General features: G+C 38.5%; 1 protein-coding gene across 1 annotated transcript in view; it reads right to left on the reverse strand.

The window, feature by feature from the left end:
- Positions 1-13,486, reverse strand: part of LOC150082225 (trafficking kinesin-binding protein 1-like) — a 210,273-nt gene that overhangs the window by 45,635 nt on the left and 151,152 nt on the right. Inside the window, exon 8 of the mRNA XM_090380064.1 lies at positions 13,225-13,312. Coding sequence (XP_090236190.1) covers positions 13,225-13,312 — 88 coding nt within the window. The remainder of the gene's footprint in view (positions 1-13,224; positions 13,313-13,486) is intronic.

Consider the following 13,486-nt stretch of genomic DNA (forward strand, 5'->3'; position numbering starts at 1 on the left):
TGATTTAAAGCTGTTTGAGCAGATACTGAGAAGGTGAGGACAGTCCACTAATAAATGATAATTAGTCAGTTGCACATGACATGTGCATTGAGGAGTGCTGTCACTCCTTAATAGATAAAGGTGTGTGAGGCAAGTATGTCCAATTCTTAGCCTTCCTAGAATTACTTATTCTCGTTTGCTTTTCCAGAAGCTGGACAGCCACAGCTTTGGATCTGGTTGTATTCAGTAAAGTTTGTTTCCTGGATAACCTCTCCAGATTATTGACCAGCTATTGTAACATGCTTTAAGGTATATGGAACTTGACAAGTCTGTCAAATAAAAGTATCTGGTTGTTTGGCTGCAAGGTCTGCTTTTTCATTTCCTGCTATCCCAGAATGGCCTGGGATAGAAGGAAATGAAACAGAATGCCAGCAGAATGTCAGTTTGGTTTGACTCATTACACGCAAGCAATTTAGAATAGATTTGTTTTATTACGGGGTGAGAGGAGTTGATATTACTATTTATAGCAGAGACAGCACTGAGTGAGTCAGTGTATATTAAAGCAGATGGAATTAGAGGTTCAATAATGTGATCCAGAGCTAAATTTATAGCATAAAGCTCAGCAGTGACGATACTGCATTCTACTGGTAGAGACAGAAATGGTGAATGACAGGAATAGTACTGCAGCACCTACTTGGGTTTCGGTTTTTGATCCATCTGTGTAGATTTCACAGGCCTGTGAAGGAGAAAGAGAGTAAGCTGCATGTAACTGTGTGATATTGGGGGGAGATAAGGTGTTCTTTCCTCACTGTTGAAAATAGTCATCATATATTGCACAGATATTTGTCCAGGGTGGATCTGGTGGTGTCATGTCCTGAAATATATTACCAATTTCTGTATTCCATGATTGAGTCAGTTCCTTAAATCTAAGTGGAGCAGGTCAGTTTTCATTTGGTTTACTATTGTAAAATGACTCCCATTTGGTTTTGTATAGACATCTCCAACTAGGGTGAAAAGGAAGACTGTGAATTTTTGCTCTATACATCAAAAGTAATGTTTTTCTGTGAAGATGTAAGGGAGGTTCATGGGTTTCGACATAGACTCTGGAGGTTCTGAAAGCCCCTAGAGCAACTCTCAGAGCATTGTGCTGGATGGTGTTTAATCACTCTAAAGTACTTTTTCTCACAGAGTCATACATGGAGAACCATAGTCCAAGCAAGACCTGATAAGAGCTCTATAAAGATGGATAAGGATATGTCGATCAGTGTCCCATGACAAGGATGACACACACCGGAGGCTATTCAACTTCTTCAAACAGATAGTTCGAAGATAGGCCACATGTGCTTGAAAGTTCAGTTTCCTATCTAGTATCAGGCCAAGAAATCGGACAGTGTGAGCAAGAGGAACTGGCACATTATTTATCTTTAGCTCTGGATTAGGATGAAGTGACCAAAGTTTGCAGAAATGAGTGGAAGTGGATTTCTGTTCAGCGAGATGGTATCCACTGTATAAGGTCCAGGACTGAATTCTGGTTAGAGCAATTTGTAGCTGTCTTTCGATAGTATTCATACTTTGCGATTGGCAGGATATGATGAGGTCGTCCAGCATACATGTATACTTCAATTGTTTTTGGAAGATCTTTCAATATATTGTTGACCCTAATCGCAAATAGGGTTGGACTCAATATGGAACCCTGTGGGACATCCGCTTCTTGAATGTGAGATGCTGACAGCATGTTTTGATATTGAGCTTGAAATGTGCGCAATTTTAAAAAGTTTTGAATTATTAAAAGGGAGGTAGCCTCTCAGTCCTAACTGATGCATATCTTTAATGATACCATGATGCCATGTGGTGTCAAATGCTCCATGAATATCCAGGTTGACCATCACTAGATGTTGTCTACTGACGAAAGCGTTACATGAATGTGGATTCAATTTTTACAAGTAAATTGAGAGTGGACCTGTTTTTACGGAAGCCATATTGGTGGTCAGAAAGTAGATTTTCGGAGTCTAGAATTCAGGTGAGCCTCTTACGCACCATCCTTTCAAACATTTTGCCCAAACAGCTTGTCAATGATATCAGTCTATAATTCTGAATTTGAGATGGATCTTTGCCAGGTTTTGGTATAGTGCAAATAGAGGAATGATGCCAAGAGAGAGGATATGTATTTTCTGAAAAGATCCAGTTGTAAAAAAGCAATAAAATGCATAGATTGGCTTCACATAGATGCTTCAGCATACTGTAGTGAATGCAGTCTACTGCTGTGCTAGATGGAGATCTGCTCAGGGATTCTTCCAGCTGGTTATATGGAAGTGAGCAAATAGTTGAAAAATTCAATTTAATACATTCTTTATTAGTTTTAATGCATTGAAGGAGGTAACATAAGAGAAAGAAATATTGTAGAAAGATTCTGCTAAAGTATTTGCAATATCAGTAGGAGAGGATAAGTCCTGCCCATTAGATTGTATTTTATTGGAGACTGCAACGGTTGAAATTTCCCATTGAGTGCTTGTATTTTTTTCCAGATAATCCTTGGTTAACATGGCAGGGTTAACAGTATTTGCTTCCTTGCTTCAGGGTATGTGACTTTATGCTCCACTTTATATTTCTGGATTTTTTTTTTTCATGTTTTCCAAAGGTCACATGCTTTAGAAAATGCAGGATCGCTTCCTTTACAGTTTGAGCAAGTGAGAGTGGAGCCTGTACAGCCTCCTTTGGAATTCTCCTTAGAACCACAAATAGGACACACAGCATCCCCTCGGCATGCCATCTGAGAATGGCCATACTTTCGGCACTTAAAGCAGTGAATGGGATTTGGGATGTAGGGCCAAATCTTGCAGTTTAAATAACCTGTTTTAACAGAAGATGGAAGAGTCGGACTGCTAAATGTCAAAATGATGGACCCTGATTGGTAGTAGCTTGCCATCTTTTTTGGTCATTATTCTCCTTACATGAGTCACTTTTGTTGTCTGAGTTCTTGTTGCATTAGCATTAGTTGAGGCATATGATGTAAGAAAGTAAGCTTATACAGCACCATACAAAAAAAAAAAATCCCTTCCCATTTCACCCATCCAGCCACTCGAAATTTTTGTCTAACTCAGCCTTAAATTGATTTAAGCTATCAACTTCCACAACAACAGATGAAAGTATGTTCCTGCAATCAACTAACAGTTGGCTAAAAGCAAACTTCCACACATCCAATCTACAACTGTCTTTCCTCAATTTGAATCTATGCCCCCTCAGGTTCTTAGTCTGAGCAAGCGGAAGTATCTCATCAGCATTGAGACTGCTCAAACCATTCAAGGCCTTATACACCTCAATCAGATCACCTCACAGGTGCCTAGTCTCCAGATGCTGCAACTTGCAGAATTTAAGCACTTTCTTCAAAAGTGCACCCCTTTGTTGCTCTCACCAATCTTGTTGCCCTTCTCTGTACTCGTTCTAGCAACTCTACATTCTTCATAAAATGAGGTCTCTAGACCTATATACAGGTCTGGAAGCCTCACTTTCACGATGCACCTTCTCGATGGTGGGACTGTTAGCAAGTGATCCTGTTAGTATAACCCCCCCATGCGTAAGCACACTGTCGGTGACCACCCAGGTGTGAACCAACATAAGCAGGGGTAGAGGTGTGGCACCCACACCACATGGAGGAATGCTGCCTCTCTGTGTTACTAGGCAATATTATAGGGTAGATGACTCTTATCAACCGGTGCAACACCACCACTTTGCTTATTGGAGGCTTGAAGTGGTGGAACCCATATTTAGTCTCAAGAGCTAAGTTCCGGTCAACCCTTCTCCATCTCTTCCATCATGCAATATGACTGATGTCTTTTGAGGTTATGACTGACATCATGGCTAGATCCAAACTTCCTTACATTTCAAGGGTACAGATCTAAAACGGTGTTTGCAAGCGGGCCACTAGTTACTACACTGGACCAAACCTATTGGTAACTCTCAGGGAGGCTACCGGATCAGCTAGTGTATAATCTTGTTATCTCTACTCTTCCATATAGTGACTGGAGGGAGTCCGAGTAGTGTGTATGCGGGGAGCATTGTCGAGGCCACGTTATGTCAAGGATCTGGGTATATTCTTAGCATGTGTACACCATATCAAAAATTTCATTACTTCATATAGCATGACCCCCCCATTTTTTATTACTATTGAATACACCATGAATTGTCAAACTAATAGAGTAAGCTTGTCTGCGAAAAGATCTAAACCTCCCAAACACTTCCTTGTCCATTTCACAAATATACACAGTCTCAGTTCTAATCTCAACAATGTCCATTTCCACTTGCAGTCTGCCAAACCCCATGTACTTTTTCTGACTGAATCTTTCGTCTCAAAGGTGTTACCTTGTGCATATGTCCATTCCGAAATTACCAGTCAGAGACTTGGTAATTTGGAATCTCCTCTTTTCAATCTTCTCTGGCTTAAAATCTCTCTACCTCATTCTGCCAGATTCATCTGTTGTCTCTACCGTTCTCCCAACTTCACTAATCACTTGGAGCTCTTTGACTTCCTCTCTTTGCAACTTGACTTTCTCCAGTCCAACTTTCCTAACAGTGAGGTAATTTTGCTCAGTGATTTTAATGTTCACAACTCCAACTGGCTTCCGTTCTCTAGTCACCCAGACCCAGCTGGTAGAGATGCTGAGGCTTTTGCAATTACTAATGCCCTCGCACAGATTGTTCATTTACTGACCAGAATACAGTACAATCTTAACCATACAGCCAACACAACACACTTGATCTTTTTCTCACAAACAACCCTTCTAGGTGCACGGTAGAGGTGAGTGGTCCTCTAGTTACCTCAGATCACAACTTGGTGATTGTTGTTGTTGTTATTTGGTTTTTAGGAGTATTAGCAACTAAGGCCATATTGCTCCGAGGATATGTGGTGGCCATTCCCTGACCTTTCCGCACCCTCCGTATTTGGTGGTCATGGGCTCAAACCTCGGTCTAATCAAGAAGCGTGTGCTACGCACTGCCGCTCCTGCCCACCTGGCTACAGAGGTGCAACTTGGTGATTGTCTCTTCTCCAATAGAGCTTTTATCTCATGGCTATTCCCAAACTCATGTTGTTTGGCATTACAAGAATGCAAAACGGGATGACCTCAGAGATTTCTTTTCTTCGGTCAGATTACTGTTTAAAAACTTCTGATGTCAACATTTGCTCAGATTGTGTCAGTTAAATTATTCTTGTAGGAATGGAATTCTTTATTCCACACTCCACTTTAAAATCTCGTCCTTCATGTAAACCTTGGTTTTCCAATGAATATGCTAAGGCTGTTCAAGAGAAGAATGTTGCACATTGTAATTAGCTTGTTCCCAATTCTCCCTACACCAAAGCTCGCAACAATTGTAAAGCAGTTATTAATCAGTCCAAATGGGATTTGAACAGGCTAAGGGTAGAAAACTTGTTTCTTGACTTAATGGTAGCCGAGCATTCTGGTCTCTTGCCAAAGCTATTAGCTGCAACTTTTGCTCATCTCTGCTCCCATCTCTGTCAAAACCAGATGGTTCTGTTGTCACTTCAGCCAAGGATAAAGCTGACCTGCTAGCATCATATTTTTCTTCCAACACAATAGATTAATGATCTTGGTAAAACACCTCCCACCATTCCCAACATGCTCCATTCAATGCCTCCTGTGGTCCTCTGTCAAAAGGATGTCAGAAGGATTTTAACAAAACTTGATGCTCAGAAAGCTCCAGCTACTGATGGTATTTCTCCACTTGTTCTCAAAACCTTTTACTCCTGTTCTTTGCTGCCTTTTTTCACTTCCTTTTTCCAAAAGATGTTTTTCCTTCTTGGAAATTTGCTCATATCCGGCCAGATCCTTAAATGCTGATCTCCAGGTAATTCTCAAGTGGGGCAAAGATGACTTAGTTGATTTCAATCCTTCTAAAACTCAGTCTTGTCTTATATCTCGCAAAAAAGATTCTTCTGCTGCTATGTTTATCTTTGATGACACTCCGATTTCTAGGCAAGATGATATATCTGTTTTGGGGATTAATGTGACTTCTAATCTCTCTTGGCACAAATACATTACAAAATTGCTTCCTGTGCTTCTAAAAAACTTGGTTTTCTCTTTCGCTCTTGGCATTATTTTTCTTTCAAACAGCTGTTCTCTCTGTACAAATCGCAAATCCACCCTACCATGGAATATTGTTCCCACATCTGGGGCAGTGTCCCCAAAACTTCTCACAGGCTGCTAGATTCCATTCAGAAGAGAGCAGTTAGGTTAATTAATGACTCATCTCTAACAGACTCTCTCCAGTCTGTCTCATAGACGTTCTGTTTCTGCTGCATGCCTTTTCTACAGAAACTTCCACGGGCACTGTTCTTCTGAATTCGCTTCTTTAATTCCTGCTCTCTCTCTTTCAAAACAGTCTGAACACGTGCCACCCCAACCAACACCTATTTACTGTTCAACTTCAAATTCAGAGAACCAACCTTTCATCTTCCTAGTTTATTCATTCAACTGCCGTTTTCTGGAAAAATCTTCCTTCATACCCCAGGGGCTCACATTTGGTGAGTGTGGGCTTGGAACACCCAGGGTCCTGAGCTAGATATCATAATTCTTCTCTTCTTGGCGATTCTCTTCTCTCTCTCTCTCGGGGTAATTCATAAATTTTTTTTTGACTGGTGCAGCATAAGCTTCAGGCTTCCTTGCACCATATGGCTAATAATAATAATAATAATAAATAATTTCCTGAAAATTACAGTCTACAGAAGTTCAAGTCTAATGTCAATAAATATCCTCTTTCATCTTCTCAGCCTCCAAACCAAGCATGGTACTAAGTACTATAGGGTCTAATACCTCTCGTGTTTGGGGTTCTCATAAAAAAAATATATATATACAGTACTCAAGGTGTGGCCTGACCACTAGCTTATACAAAGGGATAGTCACCTCCTTGTCTCTGCTAGCAAAATTCCTATATATCATTGACAAAACTCCATGACTTGCTCTGGCAGCCCATCTGCACTGCTCAGAAAACTTCATATCAGACTGCACAATTACCCTCAGGTCTTTTTCATTCTCCACCTCCCTGAGTGTAGTACCACAGAGTTGGTACATTTCTCTTGGGTTACTGCTACCCATGTGCAGTACTTTGCATTTGTCAATGTTAAACTTCAGTTGCCACTTCTCAGCCCATCTCCCTAATTTTTCTAGCTCCTGTTGCAGTAGCATACTGTCTTTAGTGTCATTAATAACCCTGCCAACCTTTGTATTGTCTGCAAACTTGGACATTAAGTCTGATATAACTTCATCGATATCATTGATAAATACACAAAACAACAATGGGCCCAGCACCAAACTCTGGGGGATTTCACTAATAACATTAGTCCACGTAGAGCAGTGTCCATTTATTACCACTCTCTGCCATCTCCCACTCAACCATCCCTTTATCCATTGCAGTAACTTGTCCTTAATGCCATACCACTACAATTTGTAGGGCAGTCTTCCATGTGCAACAGTACCAAAAGCTTTCCTGAAATCCAAGCATATGATACAAAATTATGTTTTGCATCCAGTTCCTTTGTAATCACATCGTAGTATCCAATCAAATTGGTCAGACAAGACTTCCACTTAACAAACCCATGCTGTGTCTGAACTATTGCTGCTGTCTTGTCTAGGTGATCACATATCACCTCTTTCACCAGTGACACCCTTTGAACTCCCTTTGTGAATTGGGGATACATTTGCACATCCAGTCCATGGGGACCTCCCCTGACTCTAAGGATGCTCTCGTAATTATGGCTAAGAGTTTGCTTACTTTCCTTGCTGCCTCCTTCATTATAACTGGACAGATTCCATCTACTCCAGGTGCATTTTTTATGTTTAACTTCAACAATTTCTCCTCCATTTTGTTCTCAGTTATCACAAAATCACTTAGCTCCCTGTTAGAGTTTGATAAACTTCTCTCATTTCTCTCCTTGAATAACTCCTCATGTGTGAATGTAGATGCAGAATACTCATTCAGTTTATCAGCTACTTGAGCAGGATAAATAGTCGAACCATCTATGTTAAGTGGATCAATCTGATTCATCCCCTTCCTTCTAGAGTTTACAGAAATAAAGAACTCTTTGCTGTTTTTCTTTGTGTCCTTTGCCAAAGATTTCTTGTAATCTGCCTTTGCCTGCCTAACCTCCTTTATGACTTAATTACAGATTAGCTTATACCTCTTCAAACAGGCCTACGGATGTGTCACTTAAGGATGTGTTATTGCACTAATAGTACACTGTTGAAGAAGGAGACAGCAGTCTCCGAAAGCTTCAGGTTTTATAGCTTTTAATCTAATTTATTTTAGATAATTTTATTGCTTCGGTATATTTTTAACTATATTTTTAAAGTTTTATCGTAGTTTATTTTATTGTAATTTATTGTGATATTTTAGTTTTCCGATAGTGTATCACAGTATTTCATTATATACTGTATATTTTATTTTTGTAGTAAAATTTTTAATTCCTGGCTGGTGTTGGTCTTAAATTATTGCAGTATAGCTTATATCTGTCGTAGGCTTCTGTGTCGCCTGATAATTTATATGCATTTTTCCTCTCTGCCACAAGCCACATTAATTCATTCGACATCCATTTAGGCCTGAACCTTGAACAGTATTTCTTAGTTGGTATGAAAAGCCTAGTAGCCTCCAAGGTTAAGTCCCTGAAGATTTCCCATTTAGAATTCACTGTTGGTAACATCATCAGTTGATCCCACTCTATAGAATTTAAAAACTGTCTGTCTGAGACCTCTGTAGTCCCCTGTATGAAAAGGAAAAAACCTTTCCTTTACCCTTGATCATAGTTACATCTTTAAGTAAATCCCACATCAGTACACTGTAATCACTGTCACCTAGTGGTTTCTTTATCTCCAAATTCCTAATGCATGCATCACCACTGCTGATAATCAGATCAAGGGTATTACTCCCTCTGGTTGCCTCTCGAACATGTTGCTATAGAAAACAATTCTCCAATAAATCGACAAAAGTCTTTCTATGTATGAGTGACCAACCGCAAGTTCAAGTCAATATCTGGAAAGTTAAAATCCCCCATTACAAGACATTATGATTTACTGTCCCATTCTATTTCTCTGCACAACTGTTCATTGTACTCATTAGCATCGTTAGGCCTATAACATACTCCTACTCTCATTTTCCCTTTCCCAGTGTTTGTCACACCAAACAGACTCAATATTGCACTGTCCACCCATGTCAACTTGATGCACTTCCTTAGATTTTATGTGTTTCTTAACTAACAGCATAACGCCTCTTCCCTTCCTACCATGTCTGTCCTTTCTGTACACATTGTACTCCCCAAATTCCAATTCTGCACTGCTTATATCTATGTGACAGTGTGTCTCTGATATCCCAACAATATCTGCCTTTGATGTCTTGATCAGCACTTCAAATTCTTCAGTTTTATTTACTATACTTCTAGCATTAGTGTACATGCAAGTATACATGCGCTTGTTCTAACTCTTAGTTATCTTAACACAGCACATGTATTTACTTGTTCCATGATGATTCCCAGCAGCTCTTGAAATCCCGCAACTTGTTCTCTAGGCTGCTGCTCATTACAATAGAAGCAGTACAAGAATCACTTTCACTTCTGCCTCTGGCTACTGTTAATCTTTTAGTGTGTGAATCCCCCCTAAACTAGCAGTTTCCCGACTCACCTAACACTGCCTCGATAGCATCAGCAAATATTTTTGCACCCTTTCTATTTAAGTGTATCCCATCCCTGTAGAAGCAGTTTCTCCTGTTAGCAAGCACAGACCACGCTGAAAAATATTCTACCCCGTGAGCCTTGCACAATCTCTCCAGGGCTGAATTGATTGACAAGGCTCTTGTCACATACTCCATCCTATCGTGTCTGTGCAGAATTGCAGACACTTTCAAATTTAACCCTAACTCGCAACTCTTTTTGATTGACAAGGCTCCCATCATATATTCCCTCCTATTGTGTCTGGGCAGAATTGCAGACACTTTCAAATTTAACTCAAACTCAACTTTTTTTCAGCATTGACCTGTACTTGTTAAGTAAATCCACAGATCTCTTAAGGTCATTATTGCCAACGTGTACAACAATATCACCTTTTGTGCCCTTAAAGATGATATCTGCTCTACGTCATCAACTTTTGCCCCTGGCAAACATTTCTGTATTAGAAAAGATGATAGTTTGCCAACATGTTGAGTGCATTATAAGAAATGCTGGCACATCTTTATTCTGATTTTCTGTCCATAGTCGCTTCGGAAGATTGGAGTCATGGTCGATATCAGGAATTTCTGATCTTGAGCTTGAAGGCTCTAAAGGTGGATAATTACTTATATCAATGATGGCTCCTTTTGGCCCTGGGAGTGTTTTTACCACCCAGGTTACCAGCCTTGCCACAGGGAGGCAGGAGCAGTGCCTGGTGTGACCAAGCGTAAAGTAGTAAGGGTTAGTAATAGAATTATCAGAAAAAGAAAGGTGGCTATCCTTTCTTGCCCTGTACAAGTACTTTTGTAACAAGAGCTGTTATTAAATAAACATATTGCTTAACGAGAGGAACATAAAAGAACAATAGATCACTATTAGGAAATCGCACTTAAAGCACAGAAATCACTTAGTCACAATTTCTTGGCACCTGGGGCTTCCATGCATGATTATAAACTCTTTTAACCAAGCTTCTAGACACCATTTTCAAAATTTGTGGGAGTAATTTATTATATATAGCATTAGTTACACCACTCTGCATAACTTTTAATGTTTGTAAACTAATAGCTGATTTGAACTCAGTTTTTTACGCTGATTTCATAAATGACATTCGTTTTTTTTCTATCACATACCATTTTTTCACAAATCACTGAAGTTGATGTCAAGTTAGGAGTAAATGCTGGGAATTTTTAAACTACATTTTCACATGTTGGCAACACTGCGTTCAGTCATTTGTTTCTTGACCTTGAGAGCACCACGCAGCAGTGTTTATCAGTGTGAGCTCAGTTTATCTGAGGTTATCGTGTCAGATTTATGCTGAAAAATTAGTAAAATGTCTTCATGCAAGCATTTCAACAATCCAAACTTATTTTGTTATATTTGTGGAAGTTATGTCATTCTCAATCTAAGGCAAGATATTACAGAATTTGTAAAATGTGTACTTATTTTGGGGTTTTGGAGTGAAACTCGGTGACTAAGATAAACAATGAGCTCCACATAATGTTTGCCAAGCCTGTGTTGAAGCATTGAGATTGTGGAAAAATGGTAAAAAGAAAGCTATGCCATTTTGCAATTCCCATGATTTGGTGGGAGCCTAAAAACCACTGTGATGACTGTTACTTTTGCTTAGTTAATGTAGAGAGATACAATGCAAAGAGTAAGAAGGACATTGTGTATCCTAATATTCCATTTGCCATCAGACCAACATAGAGATAACCTGCCAATTCCATGCCCTCCGCTTATATTGGAGAATGTAGCAGCAGAAAGTGCTGAAAGTGAAGCTTCTGAAGATGAAACTGTACTCTACGCACCTGGAGACATTGAATCCAGCCTCAACTGTTTTCAGAGCATGAACTCAATAAGCTGGTAAGAGGTTTAAATTTACCAAAGGAATCTACAGAACTCCTTGGTTCCAGACTTAAGTCAAAAAAATCTAGCACATGGGATGTTTTTCTCATGGTACAGACACAGAGAATGAGAACTAGCCCCCCTACTTTTCCGAGGACAATTCTATGGTTTTTGCAGCAATATGACTTAATGAACTATTCAGGAATTAGTTTCAATCTTACATAGTGGAGTCCTTTTATTTACTCATCAAAGAGTCTCAAAAGTGTATTGTTCCATAAAGGAAATAAATATGGGTCAATTGCAGTAGTTCACTCTGTGCATTTGAAAGAAACATGTCAGAACTTGAAGTTGTTTGCAAAAGTGTTCCATTCCGCAAAAGTACCGCAATGCATGTTCCCTTCAAAATACGGCGCCTGCGCGTGCGCACTTGCTGGGGGAAAATTTCTTGACTTCCGTGGACTTTTTTACCATGCTGTCATTTCTAAGTGTTTTCAATATGTATTTAAATATAAAAGTCTGATAAAAGTAGCATTTCATTATAATTTCAGTACACAAATTATGCCAAAATTAATAAAAATTTGTGAAAAATCAAATTTTCTTTCATAATTTTTGAAGAAACCTGATATGATGGAAACACGAAGGTTATTTTTGAAATCAGCATTAGAAAATGATTCATAAACATCCTTTTCTGAAATTCAGAAACACACCCTTTTCCCTTTTCTGAAAAAGGGCATTTCTGAATCATCAGTGATTTTTTTTTTTTTTTTTTTTTTCAAAATGTAGAGCAGCTTATCACTGATAATCCCAGTATACCAAAGATTGAATCACGTGCTTTGAGATTCCAAGATAGAAAACTCATGCTTCCAATCTAATGATCCACATGGTGACCAAAACTTAAGTTGCATTCAAAATATGTTCCACTTGAATGTTATATTTAATTTGAGATAACAGATATCGGGACTTAGGTGATTGTGATCACTGTGAACAGACCGTTAGAGAAACTGTCGTTCCTGGATTTGAAAAAGGCATGAAGTAACTAATGAGATTTATCCAATAACATTAAAGGAAACAGCAGAATAGATTGTCAAATCTCTATCTGTTATAATGCACACATCTCTGGGGTCAAGTGGGATTTTAGCAAATTTGAGATGTAAAAATGTCCCTCCAATTTAAAAAAGTGGTTTCAAAAGTGAAATGGGTAATTACAAACCTGTAAGTTTAACCTCAGTGGCAGGGAGAAATGTTGAACAGATGTCCTTGAACTATATATGATACACACAGGAATTTTATTTTATTTAACTTGAGGACAATTTCGTATTGGCAGGATAGCTGATCCTGTAGTGTGAAATCTTTTAACAATGTGTCAAATTAAAAACTGTTGGAATGCCTCTCTGAAAATTTGTCATTAGAGTTACTCTTCCATTCTTAAATTAAGTTAGTTTTAAAATAATATCTGATTTTATAAATAAATCTTTGTTGAACTGAATATACCATCCTTTGTTGGGTCACAAAATATGAAAATAAAAGTAAATTACAAATACATATCACATTTTAACCATTAATAATAGCCGGACCTATCCTACTTGTGATACTCTATAGTACACCATCTATAAGCTTGCTCAAATTCATAAAAATTTTGATTATTATATGAAATTTCTGATTCCAAAACAAAATTTTCCTTTAAAAATACTTACTTTTGACCTTAAGTTGTAATTTTCTTGCTCTATAGTCTGTATTCGTCTATTCAGTTCTTCTAAATTTATGGTGACATTTACAGCTTCACTATGAATCGAGAAAAAAAAAAACAAATTCAGTTATACAATTTGTATTTTTCCTTAAACCATAGGAAAGCAGGAATGAAGAGATTTCAATCTGAGAAGAAATTTTTAAATTTATATAAAAAGTGTATAGCAGAAAGCTTATGCAAAAAAGCTAATAACTATAAATAATTTTATA

Source organism: Mastigoproctus giganteus, chromosome 8 (genome assembly GCF_048544385.1).
Source record: "Mastigoproctus giganteus isolate SK-2022 chromosome 8, ASM4854438v1, whole genome shotgun sequence".
Lineage (NCBI taxonomy): Eukaryota > Metazoa > Arthropoda > Arachnida > Uropygi > Thelyphonidae > Mastigoproctus > Mastigoproctus giganteus.